Genomic DNA, 18,588 nt, shown 5'->3' with positions numbered 1-18,588 from the left:
ATAGGCCTGCTGCTTTTTTTTCCCTGTATTTTACCATCTTTATTTTTTCCTCACACTGTATCTGTGCCATATTCCACCAACGCCTCTCTCTCTCTCTCTCTCTCTCTCTCTCTCTCTCTATCGCTCTCTCCCTCCCTCCCTCTCTCTCTCTCTCTCTCCCTCTCTGCCTCGGTGTGTGTGAGAACTCCCTCCTCCCCCATCATTTATCTACCTCCCAGTGTGTGAGTGGCCGTGGTTCTGCGTCTGCCCCAGTCGGCCAGCAGCAGTCATCACTGGACACTGGTTCAAATTGATGGCGACCACTCCAGACAGCAGCACAGACCGCCGACCGATAAGGAGACTCCGCTCCAAGAGCGATACCCCCTATCTTGTTGAAGCCCGACTCTCCTTCAACCTGCGGACAGGTAGGCGCACATCCATCCATGCTGCCCCCAAAAATCTTCCTGTTCGCTGTTTTGCCAGATGTCGTTATGTGGGTGGACTGAAGGGGATTATAGCCTAAAATACGCTCCTGTTTTACACGAATGAAAAAAAAAAGCCTTTTATTCTTGTGGGCTTGTGTTATAGTTCATCTGTGAGGCTTATCCCTCCAAAATTTATTAATGGGTGGCTCTGTAAGGCTGGGGGAATTGTGAAATGTTATGCAACTTTGTGGACTAACGCTGGTGATGACGTTTCTGGCGCAAAAACGTTAAAGGGCTTCAGAAATTAAAAAAAAAAAAAAATCATTTTTAGAGCTTTAAATCCGGTTCATGTGTGAATTTTAATTCCGTCAGCGCTTGGTTACTGCTACCACTGTAATTCAACGCAGTTACATAATGTGAAGAAGCTTCAACGTGACATGTAGTAGCCCAAGCTTTGGCAATGGTTGTGGTGCACAAAATCCGGATGGGATATCCGGTTTGTTCAGCATTATTTGTAGATTTTTTTTTTTTTTTTTTTAAATCACAGCATTTGAAACAGTTGCAATGGATCCCGCGATGATGCTCCTGGTGAATTGCCTCCTGTCTCCATCACCCTTTACAAAGCGTGTTGCATCCCCTGTTACCATGGTGACTTGGCATTTTATGCTGACTGAGTCAACAGTATTCAGATCTTTTGCACTACAGTGTAATTAAGAAACACGCTGCATCTACATTAGCCTATCTACCTGTTTCACCGAAAACACGTCTCATGGAGGTGATGACAGTCGTTTGCTAAACTCTACAGGGTCGTTGATATTTGTAGCAGCCCCAATACCAATGCGCTTCTCTCTCATTAGTCTTATTTAGGAGGGGGATTTGAGTGTGCCCACATGTGTCATAATTAGAATGATATCACAAGTCCTACACGGTTTGTTCCCTTGATGCCAATGTGCTGAAATACAGGCTACACAGAACATATCTGTCCCCTACTGCAACTTTGTAGATGCATCCTATAGCCCCAACCTTGCAGCTTGCTGGAGTCACACCCATTTATCTACTCAGCAAAATGTGTGAGATGCCTATGTCTACTGTAATGTTTGGATGATGGCCAGTTCTGTATAGGGATTTTTATAGAGCATCTATAGTAAGATTTGGAAGATGGTTCTTTTTTCAGTCTATTTATTTTCAGACTACAGCTTACAGTGTCTTAAGATAACTGTGGTTTTGCTCTTTGCTCTTTTGGTTGGTTTGAGAGTTCTTTGGTTTTTTTATTTTGTTTTTTTTATTTAGGAATGCTTATTGTTCCGTGGAAAACAAACCTGTCAGAAACTAACTAAAGTTTCAAATAGTGGTACATAGTGTAAACATCTTGCACTGTAATAGGGAATGCTTTTTGAATGACATAGGTGTGTGTGTGTGTGTGTGTGTGTGTGTGTGTGTGTGTGTGTGTGTAGGGCTACAACGAACAATTACGTCATTATGAAATCATCTCTTGATTATTTTTTAATTTATCATTTAGTCTATACAATGTCATCAAGTAGTGAAAATGTTCAACACAATACCCCAGAATCTTCTAATTGCTTGTTTTGTCCAACCAAGACTCACAAATCCCAAAGACATTCACTTTCTGATGTTATGAAACTGAGAAATGCAGAGAAACGCCACATTTGAAAAGTTGGAACCAGTGAATCGATTAATCAGCTAATCATTTAAGTGTGTTTCACACTAGAAGGCCACTAAAAGCAGAGTCTGTGTTATCTCACGGCAGGACAGTAGCAGTCTAAACTGAGGCTGGAGGGATTGTTACGAGAAGGTCATCACTTCAACCATAAAGCGACTGCACCTTGCTCCAGTGCAGCTCCTCAGTTGCCAACAGTGTGGCTGCTGTATTGACAGCTCCCAGGTGTGGGATGTCAGCCTGGGCAGTGTTGGAACAGAGCAAGGGTGCTCGGTTATGCTTTCCTGGATGAATGAACCTTAAATAAAAAATAAAAAAAGCCCCCCAGCATGTTTATGTCAGATAAGCCTTCGCAGTCCAAGACGGCTCCGCTCATGCCAGGGAACCGTTTGGCCTGTGGAGACAAGCTTGTTGTCAATGACAGGACACTGCCGTTCCTCTCTGTGCTCCTTTTTTTTTTTTTTTTTATCTCTCTACTCTACAACGAGCTCATACAAAGCATGAGGGTGGTACGGGGGAGATTTGTACAACAGCACTGTTGACTCACTTCCACCTGAAGAAGTGGAGCAGGATTTAGCTTTAGCTTATTGCCAAGGAAACCAAAAGTCTCATGGTTGTGTGGCCAGGTGCTTAATAATGATAAATGACCACGGCTGCCAAGGATGTGAAACAAGAACTAAGCAATTATCTCTGTGTAGTTCCAGACAAGATAATAGCTTTGGTTTCTCTTTGTTATGTTTTTTTTTCTTAAGGGTCATTATAATTGTTTGACACACAACTGAATATATGAAAATTATTACATTCACAAAGTGTAACACAGGAGGAGGTCAAAATTGATGGTTTTTGAGCAGACAAATTTATTTTGCAGCTAAGGTTGTATCCATGTTTTCATCAATGAGCTCATACTACACAGAGAGCACAAATACATTTTTATATCCAACACTGTCAGGCTATAATAAAGACACTGCCAGTCTGGCATCTGCTTCTCTGATACTGAGTTGTGTAATTCGTTTTGATGTGTGGTGAGTTTGTCAGTGTGAAAAATTTGGAGATGGGCTGAGGCTTCACAGCCAACTCAAGTGTTCTATGTTTAAACAGCTGATTTTGCTTTTGTTTGCTTTATTCCCTGACGCTGATCAGCTCATTTGTGGATCAGGCATCTCTATGGGGAGTCAGTCTCTACCACAAGTTTGACTTTTGCAGAAACAAGGTTTGTAGCATACAAATGACAGATACCCCGTGGGCTTCTAATGGAATCAGAGAGCATGTGTGAAACATTGCTTTATTGCACTGGCCTGTTTAGCATCTACGCTAATATAATTTTGCCCCACAGTTAAATGGCTCTGCACACAGTCACAAAGATATAATGATATAATGGCATCAGTTACTGCGCAGATATCAACAACTGCGTCATCTGTCGTAAAGCATTAAAGGGTGGAGGTGTGGATGGATGGTTGACCTACTTCACAGGTTTGATTTCGGTTATTGCTGCCTGTTATGAACCTTCTCATTGTCAGCTTAGCCTGTCTCCATCTCTCTCTCTCTCTCTCTCTCTAACACACACTCACACATACACACACATTGTCATCTGGACTAGTAGGTGAGAGATCACAGTGTATGTGGAACTGGGATCATTACTGTTTACCTAAGGATCCTGTCTATGGATTTTTAGCCAAGAGGCAGAGATATGTGCATGTGACTGTTGTGCATGTTTGTGAGCGCCAAGCATGCATATCAATCCATTGTTTGTGTGCTGTGTATGTGCTGCCTGCTGACACAGCATCCGTCTCACTGGAACAGGTTGTCTGCTTGTTTTTATTTGCTCATAATTCAGCAGCTCAACTACAGCCCCATCTGCTTTCTGTCTGCAGACTGATGCTACACACAAGAAAACTCAACACCCAATTAAAGGAGCTAACACTTTAGATTTTCCACTAACATCCCTCTGCTAACGAGATCACACGCTTAAGAGTTTTATAACATCATTGCTCACATAATCCAGCTAACCTTTTTACCGTGTCTCCATCCTTGTTATGAATCCTATTGGAATGGCACTCATAAGTCATTTTGTTGTAGTTTTTTTCAGAGCCCCTCACAGCCTCGACACTCAGGTCAGCTTGTCCTCACAAGCCCAGGGTCTTCTCAGGTCTGCTCTGGCATATGGAACATTAATCACAGCACACCTATTGTACAGATGTTAATTGGGGCTGAACAGCTGGATGCCTTGCGCATGGGAGAGGTGTGTGGATGCCCGATGGCTTGAGCTCCCACCATTAAACCTGGTCTGAATGCAAATAGACAAAGCTGAAGCCCAGAATTGGCTGCATTGCAGTTGTTTAGGGGATAGATTATTCGGTTATTTCCCCTTGCTTTTGTGCAACTGTGTATACATTATACGTATACAACATGCATGCTCTGTATTGTACGTGCACTCTCTGTCTCACAATTCAGTGTTGAAACCAGGCTCAGTGTTGCAGCTACATTAAGCTAAAAAAAGCAAAACTCAACTCATTCACCACCCACCACTCCCTGCTCCTCTCTCCCTGTGCTGCTTTTGTTGCAATCCGTGTACAGTAAGCACCGCTGTCCAAAACGAGTACAATCAATACACGCCAGATGCATGATGGGACAGGACAAATTTCTGCTGCAGAGCTTTATGTGCCAGCTGGGTTTACCTGAGGATTTAAAGCATGGTAGAGAAACGCTTCATACAGCTGGTGGTCAGGACTTAAGCACAGCCTCTCTGAGAGGACGTGTATGCAGATATTTTGTGTGTTAATCATTTAGAAATGATTCATATATTCACCCTCACTGAAAAAGGTCTAGTCAGATTATTCAGTTTTTGTTGGAATTCAAAAGCAGCTAAAGGTGACTGCAAGGTCAAGCACAAACAGAATATGAGCCGTCAGTCCTTGTTTCAAAGGGAAAGAGAATTTCACATGAACTATTTGGGATGAAGTCCAGTGCAAAGTCTGCTGTATGCGTAATTTTTTCTAGCTGTTTGTAGTTACTCTAGAGGCTATTAGCAAAAGTGTTTAACAAAGTGGTGATAATTAGTGGCAAGAGAGTATCACTTCTCTGTCTGCATCACTCCCAATCTATGCCTCTTCTATGGCCCCCACCCCCAACCTCCCCCCAAAAACACACGCACGCAGCACATGGCTGACACTACAGACCATGGAATGATAGACTAACGGCCCCGCATCTCAAAAAACAAGCATCAGCATCCATCTTCCATACATGAGTACACATAGGCCGTCTTGTGCTGAAGCATCCAAGGTCTGAATAAAACATGAGTAGGAAAATCAGAGGTAAAAATAGCAATGCCATATCCAAGACTCTATTACTGGATGCTCATGCGGCATAAAAATTCAATCAACCATCGGTGTCACCTGGACAGAACACCTGCCAACCTCAAGTAGCAAGATGGCTTAAAGAAAAAGGCAGGCAGGTGTCTTCAATGAGAGCCTGTAGCAAGCTGTATCATCTCAGAATCGCTCTCTCGATCTGCTTTCTTTTCATCTCTCTCTCGCTCTCTGTGCCACACTTGGAAGTGTGGGAAAGACTCGCTGGCTGTGATGTGCTTACCACACGCCAGCAGAGAAATAACGCCTTTTTCAAAAGCCTCCCAAGCTGAAGAAAGCTGCATGATGATGTGCTTATGGGTCATATTTATAGTAAGTGTGGCAGCACATTGGGCAGAGAGGGGTAAAGATACCGCTGCAATCTGAGAGGCAGCATTGCCAAGGACCAATTACGCTGGAGGAGAGAGCTCTGCCTGAATCACTGTAACTCTCTAATGCTGGTTTTGCTGAATTAAAAGCAGCATGCAATTAATTCTTTTGGGTACAAGGAAATAAAACGACTCACAGGCAGCATACAATATCCAGTCTGTTGCCGAAAGGATGGCTGTGGATATACCTGATATCTGCAATAGCAATAAAAATATATATTTTAGATAATGTGTCACAGTTAGGGGTGGGGGGGTGGGAGCATCCATTAAATAATGACAGAATGGCATTTGTTGCTTTACCAGTGTAGCTCCCATAGTGCACCAGCTCTTTAGGACATTTCTGCTGAGTAAGAGACTTCACACAGTCTGAATCCCTTCAACACTGCTGCAAACCTGGGAGTCAATTCAATCAAAGCTGCATTGCACCACTCAGCAGTATGCACTTCAAAATTGTATCCGATTTCCAATGATAAAAGTCAGGACATATTTTGGCTCTTACGCTTCCAACCCTGGTTAGGATTTCTATGTTACATTACATTAACTGTTACATTAACACCTGATGTATATTTGAGTAGCTACACCAGTAGTAGTGTAGTAGTAATCCCCAGGCCCTGAGTGATTCTCTAAAGCTACTTCTATTTTTGGAAAGCATTATCATGTAGTATTTGTAGAATACAAAAATTTCAGTGTTAGTTCAGGATTAGCATGTTGTATACGTCTCCCTTTCAATTTTGCTATCCACCAGCAAAGAGTAGACATTACTTTTTATGTTGTAGTACAAATTCATAAAACTTTAGGAGGGAAATTCTTCAAATGAAACAGAGATGTTCTGTGTGAGCACTACGCTGAATATTATGGTAAGTTATGCCTACACTTTTCAGACAGTTATGTAAGCCTGTGTAAAGACAGACTAATAGCCTACAGGATAAACGGCTGGGATCTGAAGAGGCAGAATAATTATGTGAAACTAAGTGATTGAACCAAGGGGACTTTATGCCCCTATCCTGCACATCTTACAGATCCAGTGTAGAATTGATTTTGTAATCACATCACGTAATAACTGCAATGACGAAAAGGTTGACTTTGCCGGGATGTAAATTTAAAATTATAATGAAAGAAAACCTTCTCAGAAAGTGAACAAAACTAAAAATATTACCAGTATCTACTGAAAGAAAAAATAAAACATGAACAATCTAATGACAATGTCTGAAAATGTGCATTTCTAGAGGATACAGCTAGGCGTCATTACATTCATCGTGGTTATTTTTGAGCTTTAAATAAGTTAGATATTTTGAATTGTATTTTTATAGGACTTCAAAATGTTGAAAATGGCTGTAAAGACGGCGGAAACAGCAATGCATGTTGCTACCTGCCATACTGAGAATAGTTGACTTCAAGGCAATACATAAACTGCATTCATTTCCACAGGGATTGTCTGCTTGTTTACAAACAAAAGCAGTTATCTGAATAATCCGTAAAATCTAACCTAGTTGTCAAACCTCTAAAACAGTTCATTTAAACTTTGCCTTCATTAAATGGTTTATTTTGTCATAGAAAGTAGAAAAGAAAACTGCTTTTATCAGTCTTTCTAAAAAACTGGAAGATAATAGTGAAGGTTTCTGTCCATATTCTAAGAGAAAATGTTTGGTCTGGCCTCTGGTGGTTGGTGAATGGGGTCATATCAGGAGCCAAAGCTGCATCAGTTCCAGAAGACGTTATAGATTTAATGACTCATACCGCATGGATCATTGTATCAGGGGCTACAGGGAAATATTCCGTAATAATGACTGCAATTATGACAGCGGTCACAGCGCATCAGTAACTAGGAAAAACGCTTTGATGTGACGTATTATATAATGGCGAGCTACCTGTGCCTGAGACCAGGAGATATCCGTCTTTACTTCAGCAGAGCCAGGAGAGGCCAGAGGAGAACTATAAGCTCTTTAGCTAAGAGTCCACTCCATACTGTGGTGTTCATCTTAAGCAAGCAGGACAGATGGAGGTTTCAGTCAGAGGAAAATCACAGTGTCTCTGCAGACAGAGAGACGGCCAGAACGTCCCAGAGGAGTGGCACAGTCTGCTTACCATTAAGTGTTGCAGAGCTCGCAGGAGATTGCTTTCATTTTGCGGGAGTTCTTCTGTTTCCATATCCACTTACCTGCTGTCAAATAGTGTGATTCTGTGAACATATAACCAGATCTATTACCTTTAAAAATGTGCTTTTTCTTAGAGCACATTCTGTCCACGGCTCTAGTATACACTGTTCCCTTTTCCCCATAGTGCACCTTTCATTTAACAGGACTAATACATCCTTACTGTGTGGTTATTACAGAGATGTTTACTCCCCCCCACTCCCCAAAAAAGCTGCTGTCTGTCACCCTCTGCCATCACCTTGCCTGCAACACTGTTTCTTAATTAGCAGACAAAGTGGAAAAACAGAGAATGTGGAAAAATCTCCAAGTGAGGGTTTCTCTGTGATCTACAGGAAGGTCTGATGTTTGAGAAAACAGACCTGATGAAAGACTTGGCATTTAAGTCATACAGCTTTATCGGATCAAACGTAAAAAAAAAAAGAAAAAAAAAACATTACAGTCACTCATAACAACTTTTAATACCAAAATGCTCTGTAGTCTAAAAGTAATTTTCATTTTGAAAGCTGTACATGCTTCCATACAAATCTGTATTAATTTCATGGGAGGTGGTCTGCGAAATTAAGAATGAATCGACTTACAGATACAGTACATAAAGGACAGTTTGACTCAGGCTGATGAAACTGAGCCAGTCCCTGGAGCACCACTGCTCTCTGGTGGAGAGGTGCTTTTTCTGCAACAGCAGACGACTACGTAAGGCACTTGGGGTGTTGTGAATTACCGGTATTGATGATAACCGTGATATTTAAAAAATTTAATATTGATATTGAGTTAATAATACACATATGATAATATCGTGATGGCAGATGTTAGGCCTTTTGGGTATTTGTTTTTTTTGCCTTTTCAGTATCCATTAATTGTAATTGTTCTTTTTGTGTGCTTTTGCACAGTTATGTTTACAGACTGTCTCTCCATCTCACTACACCCGTTACTTTTTCTTTTTAATTTTCTATAGATATCGTGTATATATCATTATCCTGAATTCTTCTGGCCATGATAATCATGTAGTGAAAATCTGAAAACGTGACAGCCCTAACACACATTAGTGGTGAAATGATTTACTGGACAACTGATGATCGACTGGAGAAATAATCACAACAATTTTAATAATTCATTCACCACTTAAGTATTTTACCAAACAAAGATGATATTTATATTACTGTAAATTGACATGTCAAGATGTCATCTACAGTTCTGGGAAATTCTGATGGCAGTTTTCCACAGATTTCCAGGATTTTATAGACTAAATAATCAACTGATTAATCAATGACAAGAATACTCATTAAGTGTCTTACACGCACAATCAAAAATGTGTTGAAAAGGTGATAGTGCCTGGATTATTTTACTTTTGAATACACGTGAATGCATCAGTAACACGAGGGGGTCATTCTGCACAAAGTGCATTTGCTGCCACTACCTCTGTAATTTTAGTTGCAGTACTTGAATTTGTAATGGGATTATTTACATTCATTCATTTTACAACAATACAAAACAATGAAGAGAAGAAAATCCTCACATTTGACACACATTTAACCTTTTTCTTGAAAAATGACTGAAAACGATGAATCAATTATCAAAATGGTTGCCCATTAATTTTTCTGTTGACTTATCGTTTCAGCTCCACTCCCATACACATAAGCCCCGTTCAAACAAAGCTTTTCTAATGCTATCTTTCAGTGCAATTGTATTTGGATTAGATTCACCCACTCTCACTCAAATTGTCAGTCTGACTCCTTCTACTTCTATCATACAGCCTTGAGCTTCTTGTAGGCCTTGGAGAAATCATGCAGAAGTCAGAATATTTCAGAAAACTGAAAGACTCTGATTTGACACACTCAGCAAGCAGCAAGGCCGTTTTTATTCTCAATGAATGAAAATCATTCACAATATCAGGCAAAATGGTTTATTTACGAATCTGTAGCTACATTATAAAAGTCATGGTACTTGACAGCAGTGAGACATTGTTGGTGACAGAATGTATCGGTATGTAGTGGAACTATGAACAGTTTTAATACCGTATACAAAGAGCTTGGAGTTACAGACATGTCTTCTCTATGTGCTCCCTAAGTCGAGTTTTCCTTGTAAATGTTTTGCCACATTTCGGACAAGTGAATGGCCGTTCCCCTGTGTGAACCATCATGTGTCTTTTCAGCTCGTTGTTTAATCTGAAGGCTTTGCTGCAAACCTCACACACAAAAGGCCGCAGCCTGATGTGCTTGTCTCTACGGTGAGCCATCAAATGCGACCCCCTCTTGTAACACATGCCACAGTCTTCACACTTGAACGGCCTGTCCTCCGTATGCTGAACCATGTGAAGCTTGAGCTGAGCCGCACTCGGCCAGCCTTTTCCACACGTGTCGCACAGGTACGGCTCTTGCCCTGTGTGTTTATACAGATGCCATTTAAGGTATGTTTTCTGATAGAATTTCTTTCCGCACACTGGGCACGGGTAACCACCTGTGTGTCTCACCATATGCGCTCTCAGGCAGTCTTTTGTACTGAACTGTTTACCACAGTAGGAACAAACACTGGGCTGTTGTTCTCTATGCTTGCTCTGGTGCAGAATCAGATAAGCCAGAGATTTGAAGCTCTTCCCGCATGTTTCACAAATGCGTGGCGTTACACTTGAAGTATGAACTTTTTCATGATCATTCAGTAGTCCTGGCTTTGTGTAACATTTCTTACAGGCAGCGCACTGGTACAGCTTTTTGTTCTGCTGATGCCGAACCAATTCACATAACCTCACAAAAGTTCTCTTACACAATGGACAAGGGTATGAGCCTCTGATTTTATGTGACTGGGAATAATGTCTTTTCAGGAGGACAATTTCTGAAAAATTCATCTCACACATGGTGCACTTGATGCTGGAAGACTTCGTCAGGGAGTCATCTGCACGGTCTGTAGAGTTTGGAGGTGCTTCAGTTTCACTTTCCTTTGTTTCAGAACTTGTCTCACTGCAGCTCTCTTTGGTATTGTCAGCTGATGGGAAATTACACGCACTGATAACAAAATGGTTAGTGTTTGTTTGCTTTTTCCTTCGACGATTTCTTTTGGAACATTTGCTCTGGTGCTTCTCAAAACTCTTGTAATAGGAAAAACCCTGGCCACATTCCTTACATGTCAGAGGTGATTTACTTGCCTGCATAGCCTGCGCGTTGGCAGGTGCATCTGTGACTGAAACAAGAGTATTCTCCTGACTCCTTTTCTTTGCGTTGCTTGAAGAATTCTCCTGTGTGAACTCATTCTTTTGTTGTGGGTGTTTGTTTGAAACCTGGCACTGACCTTCCTTGTGTGCCTCGCAGTCCTCATAGTTGTCAAAGTTTTTACCACAATAAGAACAAAGATAAGGGCTCTGTTCAATGTGGCATCTCATGTGCCTCGTCAAGTCAGCAGAGCGAGTAAATATTTTCCCACACACAGAGCATTTTTTGACACGGCTGCTTCTTTTGCACAAGTCAGAGGACATTGATTCCTGGGGTGCATCATTTGAAGGATCAGTTTCGGTTTCACTAAGCAAAGCCTCTTTGGTCTTATCAACAGGGTTTGATTTGGAGTGATTTGCTAATCTTGTGGAACACTGTGGGTTTGTCTGTATCTGTCGTTTACTACTGACCACACACATCCTCTGGTGTTTGTCAAAATTCTTTGGGTAAGTGAAAACCTTGCCACAACCACGACAAACAAGACTGCAGTCGTCATTAGACGAGTTTGGAGGACTCGAATTTGATGGAAGCTCATTCTCACTTCTACGGGCGTTAATCTTAGGTGTAGGATGCAAATGAATCTTTTCAAAAAATCTACTTTGGCTAGCAGAATCTGACCGACCCAAACAACCACTCTGAGTCATCCTGTGCCTTTTTAGTTTGCTAATGGAGCCAAACTCTTGGTCACAAACAAAACACTTGAATGTTTTTGAGGATGTCCTATTGTGATTTTTTAAATGGTGAAACCAGTTTTTGTCCATGTCATCATCATCGTTGGATTCACTTTCATCAAAAGGTTCCAGTATTACTTCGACAGAGGCTCCTTGGTCTTCAGTCAGATCATCAGCATGCTGCTGTCCATTTCTTTCCACATTCCTTGCCACTTCTGAATTTATTTCCTCAAAGTCTTTATTCTTTTTAGACTCACCCCCAAGTGAGTTTTCTTTGTGCCAGTCCTCACCGATACACATGGACCCAGCTTTGACAGCGTTGTCTCCTTCATCGTTGTTGAGCTTTGGTAGATGATAGGACAGGCTGGAAAGGATGCAGTCATCACCAGAGGAAGACAGAGCTAGAAAACAATGACAAACCAAACAGGAAATAGTGTCAATATCTGAAAATTTATGAAAAATAAATAACACAGAAAAAAAAAAGTGTTTTAAGTGTCTCTCAAAGTCTCTCAGAGGACTACCTTGTGGAACCTCGTTCCCATGATGTTTGTGATGCTGAATAAGTTTATTCAGGGGCTCAGGTTGATTCATGAAGTCCACACACTCTTTCAAGACAGAAGGGGACAGACTGAGCCAGAGGGAAGTCTGGGAAAGGACCAAAACAGATCAACTCAATTACATGAAAAAAATGTACCCTTGCATTTCAGGTGTTATATTGTGATAGATTTCCTCGTTAGTGCACAGTCCTTCCCTCCAACTACCTTGTGTACTTTTACATCACTTAATGCTTTTCTATTTTTACCAGCATGACAACATCCCAAACATGGATTATGAACAATGCAGGACTTAAAATAACCAGTATTACAAATGTGTTACGAGGAGGGAAAGGCATTCAACAAGGGTGTTAGATCCCAAAGACACATTCAGTATGATACATTTCGGTAAGACACAATGAATGTAAACATAACTTTTGCTTACAAGAAAAACTCCACAGACCATTTTAAATATTTGAGAGATGCAGCTGTGCAGCAACAGTTGCTATGGTATTTTTCGACTCTATTTGTCCCAAGATTATTTATTGTATGTCAGATACCCACTTGTTCAAGGTTTGGAACAGGCAGCAGCCTCTGGAGATTGAAGAGGAATTTTCTCATTAGAGCCTCCAGGGCACAGTCATATTTGGGGCCAAACACTGTCGGGAAGATTTTCTAAAGAACAAAGACAAAAGTGGTAATTTCATTTCACAATATACTAGCAGGCCTCTTTGATGCCATCTTATCGTCCCACTTAAGCCCATTATCCAAAAAATCATGATTTAACCAATTTGGATTTAAATCAAAGTACATGTAACAATTGACTAATATGCTTTTTAAACTTGTAATATCGAGTACAAACCACCTCACCTGATAAAAGATATCCCTCTGGCATTGATCATCCACTAGTGTGTGAACAAGCTGCAGGAAGTTTGTCATTGATGCTTTTACCTCAGCACCGGAAGTCTTTTAAAGGAAAACGCACATAAGTAAATTCAAACGACACAAAGACTGGTGGAGATTTGACAAGAGCACCCACCTCCTTGTCCTGTTTTGTGATGTAGGTGTTTATTCTGCTCAGATGATGCTGTATGGCCTGTGGGCTGGCAAAATCATCACTGCGGCAACACTCTAGCACCACCTGTTGGCATATCGAGAGATAAACAATTTAGTGAAGGCTTCATGTTCTCTACAGACACATGAGGGGGTGCGGCCCTTTGTGGCACAGCCCATCATGTGAAAACTATCATTAATACTTCAATATATGAGAATTAGATGTATGGGCAGATGAGGAGCCTGTACATGGTGAGGTCACGGGTTAGATGTTTACAACATCCTCACTTGGGAATTTGGCAGTCTAGACCTTATCCATTAACCAAATTAGATTGCATTAACGTTCAGCTGGAGTTTGAATGTAAGCCCAGTTAGTTAAGTTTCTTGGTTTTGTGTTGATGAATGCAGATGTAATAACAGAATAAACCAGTTAAGTGCACAGTTTACTCAGAGAATAACAGACAGGAACTCAGTTGCATTCGCGGACTTACTCTGTATACAATAATAATGTGTACATCTTCCTAGTGTCATTTGTTTTCCTGCAGTCTGCATTAACTTAACTTGCAGTGTTACACAATAACATTATGGTTTGCTCATTCTTCCCAGACTAATGCATACTGATATTGTACACAAACAAAACAACTCTATGACAATAGAATGCAAAAAAAAGAAAAAAGAATAGCTTGTGGACAGAAATGTAATGTCTTTACCAGATTCAGAGCTGCTATTTTGAAGATGACCTAGAAATCAACAATCTAAGCTTGGACTGAGGAAAAGGGATTTTCCCCCATGGAGACCTTTACTTCATACCATTGTCATAAAGTAATATCTTTTGTCTATGGAGGCTATTTAGTTCTGGTGCATCAAACTCTCAGACGAGCAGTGGTCGAAGAAGTATTCAGATCCTTTACTCAAAAGTAGCACTACCACAATAAACTTGATTGTGAGTATAATCAGCAAAATGTACAAAGTAAAAGTAGCTTTTATGCTGTAATATTTGGTTTCTTTGGCAGAACAATGATTCTTCCCCTATTGGATGTTTTGTATGTATTGTTTTTTTAATTGTATAAAAAGTAAAAAAAAAAAAAAAAAAAGTTAAAGATAAAATAATCCAAAAAGAAAGAAAGAAAGAAAGAAAGAAAGAAAGAAAAATACCCCTTATCTCAAATGGTGTTATATGTGATTATTGTGACTGAAGTATTAATGTCCAGCATGTTATATCTGTTCCATGTGGAGCTGATTTTAACTACTGTAGATACTGTGGGGGAGTTTAATCAGAACCAATCCATCAAATATAAAGTGATTTTAAGTTGTTACTCTGCAGAGCAACAATAGCTGTCAAATACAATGTACACTTGCACTTACACACGCCTGTTCCCACATCAGTAGCCTGTAGCATATTGGTAGTAGAGATGTAAAGTTAGTAGCTGCAGTGTATGACAGAATTATTACCGTCACTGTAATTACAGTAACTTACATCTAGCAGCTCTTTTCTTACCCTTGCACGTAAGCCCATGACTAGCTGGACTCTCTCTGAGTAAGTGAGCAGCTCAGGGACTGTTTCCAACACTGAGGTAATGAACTCCTCCAGCAGACCATAGTACATCACAGCTCCCTGCTTCACTATCTCCCACAGAGCTGCAGAGACAAGCTGCACGGGAGGCACGATAAGACGGAGAGAGGAGAGGGGAAGAGACCCTGGGGAAAACAAATGTAACACTGTGAGGTTAAAGTAAAGAGACAACACAGTTATTATCGCTAAAATGAAAACTAAAGACGCATTTATTGCAGTGCTACAATGCTTCTCACTGTCCGTTAACGTTAGCCGTTAAGTTACCATAAACAGCTATCTTTTATCAACCGTTAGGGCAAATGCGGATTGAATGGGGGTAACGTATAGCTGAGTGTTATACACTCACCATGCTCCATTAATATCTTGCTCATTGTGACGTTACAGACATAATAATGTTAGCTATATTGATGGTTGTTTGCTAACATCGCAGCCATTGGGAAACAGCTGCCTGTGGAACATGGAAGCCACTTCTCTTTGGGAAGTGTACGCATTACGTTGTTACGTACAAAACGTGCAGGGCAGAGGGTCATTTTTTTTTCTTTTTTTTTTTTAAAATACAGTTCTCACAATGATAATCTTGGCATTTAGAGAGCGCTAAAGGCACTACTTATTAAACAAATTCATTTTTATGCTGAAAGCGCCACACTATATTACAATTTATTAGATTTTTATATGTTTATCATTTGTCATCAATCTCCAATTCACCAAATTACTACACTAGATGGCGGCATTGCAACACTCATTACAAAAGATTTACTTGGCAGCTTTGCAGTAAATTGTTCTCCAACTTGCACTGCAACAAACAGTATTTACTCTTCTTTTGAGTTCCTTTTATAGCCGTTTATAACGTAAAAACACCACAAAACGTGATACCTGCATACAATATAATATAATGAATGTTTACTTTAAGCCTATAATGCAACCCCCTTTAACAGTGTTATTTCATTACATTTTGCTGATTACGTTATGGTTTATTGGCAATTTGTGATGAGCTTTTTTCAAAATAAAACTTAATGATTTCATGCATTTCTTTTTTCCATTTTAGCTCAATGATGGTCACATATCATAGGATTCCTATCTTACCAGACAATAGAAGAGATCATCTAATGTATGTGACAACAATACCACTTGAAAAAAAAATGTCAGTACCGTTTCTTTTCCATTAGAAATAAGCAAGACTGTTAAAACATGCTGGAAGACTCAAATGGCATATTGAGTTTAATTGTGACATTTTTTCATTGACTATTCCTTATAACAAACAACATATCAGATTAGCACCTGATACATCGTGTTAATTCCTGTAAACTTGATATTAAACAGTACAGAAAAAAAGATATTGAGACTGGACAACACAGACAAGAGGAGAAGGGGGAAAGAGAGGCCCCAGAGAATTATAACAGAGATGAAAAGCGAGCAATCATCTGTTTACAGCTTTCTGGAAGTGTAGTTCCAAGCATCTGACCACAGTCCTCGACAGTCTGCGGCAGAACTATGTGAACATTTTCTGTTGGCTTCAGGAGCTGAGCAGAATAATATTCATAATGCCTATCAATGTCATTAGGGAAAGTTGTCAACATGCACAACTTAAAAAAAAGCAACAAAAAAACAAGTGGGTACATTTTTCTGTCTCACTTTTCTTTAACATTTGTCTGTCTCTTGCTCTATGTCCTCACTTCTGAAGTGCTGCAGTCTGTAGACTTTACATAATCATGTCACATTACTCTGCTGCCTGTCAGGAGGAAAACTGAGCTTAATGCTGAAGGTGGAGCCAAGAACTGGGTAAGAAAACTGGTGAGGAATTATTCTCCTTACAGATTAAAATTGCATAACTATCATTCACATTTCCCCACAGACACAAATAAGAAAAGTGCGAAAGGAAAAGCACTGAACTTTTACCATTGTATTAATTCTTTTTCAGATTGTGGTAAGGACATGTGGCACTGTGTGTGTGTGTGTTTGTGTGTGTGTCTGAGTGTATGTATGTGTATGTGTGTAACTATGAGGCAGTAAGACAGATAATAATGCAGAGAGAGAATGACAGATGGGAAGAGACAGAGAGACACAGGCAGAACGGGAACAGCAGATTTGTAGTGACAGGCTGCTCGGTCGGAAGTTGTACGATTGTTTAGCCTAAAACCTGCACCACATCCATGGCAACCAGTTCTAACCAGATTCCAAGATATTAAAATAAACGCATTGTTGATTGTCTTTCAAATAAAATGTTAACCAATTTACAGTTCATCTCAAATCTGTTCTAATATGTGCACTAGAATACACACTTTTCCCTGTTTTTTAGCGATACATTAAAACCTCTACTGAAGCTTCATAGCAACAACACTGTGTGAGTGTGGATCCATCAGATGTGAGTCACACAGGACTTCCAAATACTTCCAAGCAGCTTTGGGCGAGTTGACTCTGTCAGTTTCAGCTTATTGCGACAGTTTGTGACAAGTGTCAAGTATGTTGTCAACCACAGGAAAAGTATACTTAGATTTTGAAAACCATGCTGATCTCAGGATTTTATGCTGAATTAGTCAAAGTTTCAAACAAAAGTTCTATGGACATGTCTCTGAAGCAGACCGCATAAACCTCACAAGCTCCATTGACATGCAATCAAATGAATTTCTTCAAAGGCAGGAAGAGTCGGGTAGGCGACATGTCGGCGGGCTGACACTACAACTGTATTGTAAAGGAATGATTTCTGTGGTCAGGGCAGGATGAACACTAGGTCTGACCTTAATTGAATTAATTTGTGTTCTTTCCATTAGTTAACTATTAAGTTTAACAACTAAAACTTGACTGACTCATAGGTGGATCAGTCATTACAAAATCATGAAATTGTTTAAACCCACAAAAGATTTTAGTGGAGATGTAAAAGTTTCCAGAAATACCACATATGTCAGACTGAATTAGGGGGAAATGAGTATAAAATGACACATGGGACATGGAAAACGTTTCCATCTGATAGAGTAGTGCAGCCATAAAAACATGGAGTCTTGGATTTGAGCATTTACCTCAGTATAAACTTGACATAGCTTCAATGATTACATATATACTGAGTGGTCACAGCAGAGCCAGCCCAAGTTATCTAAAAAAGGCACACTAAAGTAGATCCCTGACCATGGAGATCATGGGGTGAAATAGGAGAATAGAAAATAATTTAAGAAAAAGTTGTAAAGTTACAAAAAACTGTAATAGGTTTATAGATGTAAATAAATCCAATAATAGGCTCATAATAAGTCAATATGAATCCCATATATACCATTTAATAGGTCAAACATCAAAGGCTTGAAGAAGCTATTTCTAAATTTTGCTATTGCGACATAACCAACATTAGCATTAACAGCTGTTTACTTACCAGTTTTGAAGAAACATTGCAAGTTCAGAATCAAACATTATTCCTTTACTAATGTTAACTCTTGTTTTGCCTATCACTTCTTTTCTTCTACTAAGTTAGCATGCTAACCTCAAGTCCAGCTGGACCATCTCGTCACTTCCCGATTCTGAGTCACTGTAGCGTCTATTTATTGTAAACGCAACGATGACTGAAGCTCTTGCCAAGACTGCAAAGTAAACACAGGTTAATGCTA

General features: G+C 40.0%; 1 protein-coding gene across 1 annotated transcript; it reads right to left on the bottom strand.

Annotated features, from left to right (window-relative positions):
• Positions 1 to 9,854: 9,854 nt before the first annotated feature.
• LOC111670490 (uncharacterized) lies at positions 9,855 to 15,464 on the bottom strand. The gene is made up of 7 exons (XM_087179572.1): positions 15,345 to 15,464; positions 14,924 to 15,123; positions 13,412 to 13,513; positions 13,243 to 13,338; positions 12,937 to 13,047; positions 12,361 to 12,484; positions 9,855 to 12,240 (listed from the first exon to the last, which is right to left on the bottom strand). The coding sequence occupies exons 1-7, from the start codon at positions 15,367 to 15,369 to the stop codon at positions 10,001 to 10,003; spliced, it is 2,898 nt and encodes a 965-aa protein (XP_087035698.1). The 5' UTR covers positions 15,370 to 15,464; the 3' UTR covers positions 9,855 to 10,000.
• Positions 15,465 to 18,588: the final 3,124 nt, after the last annotated feature.

Source organism: Seriola lalandi, unplaced genomic scaffold (genome assembly GCF_002814215.2).
Source record: "Seriola lalandi dorsalis isolate HSWRI2012SDOR001 ecotype SW California unplaced genomic scaffold, Sedor1 jcf7180002054855, whole genome shotgun sequence".
NCBI lineage: Eukaryota > Metazoa > Chordata > Actinopteri > Carangiformes > Carangidae > Seriola > Seriola lalandi.
This window is presented reverse-complemented; position numbering and strand designations above follow the sequence as displayed.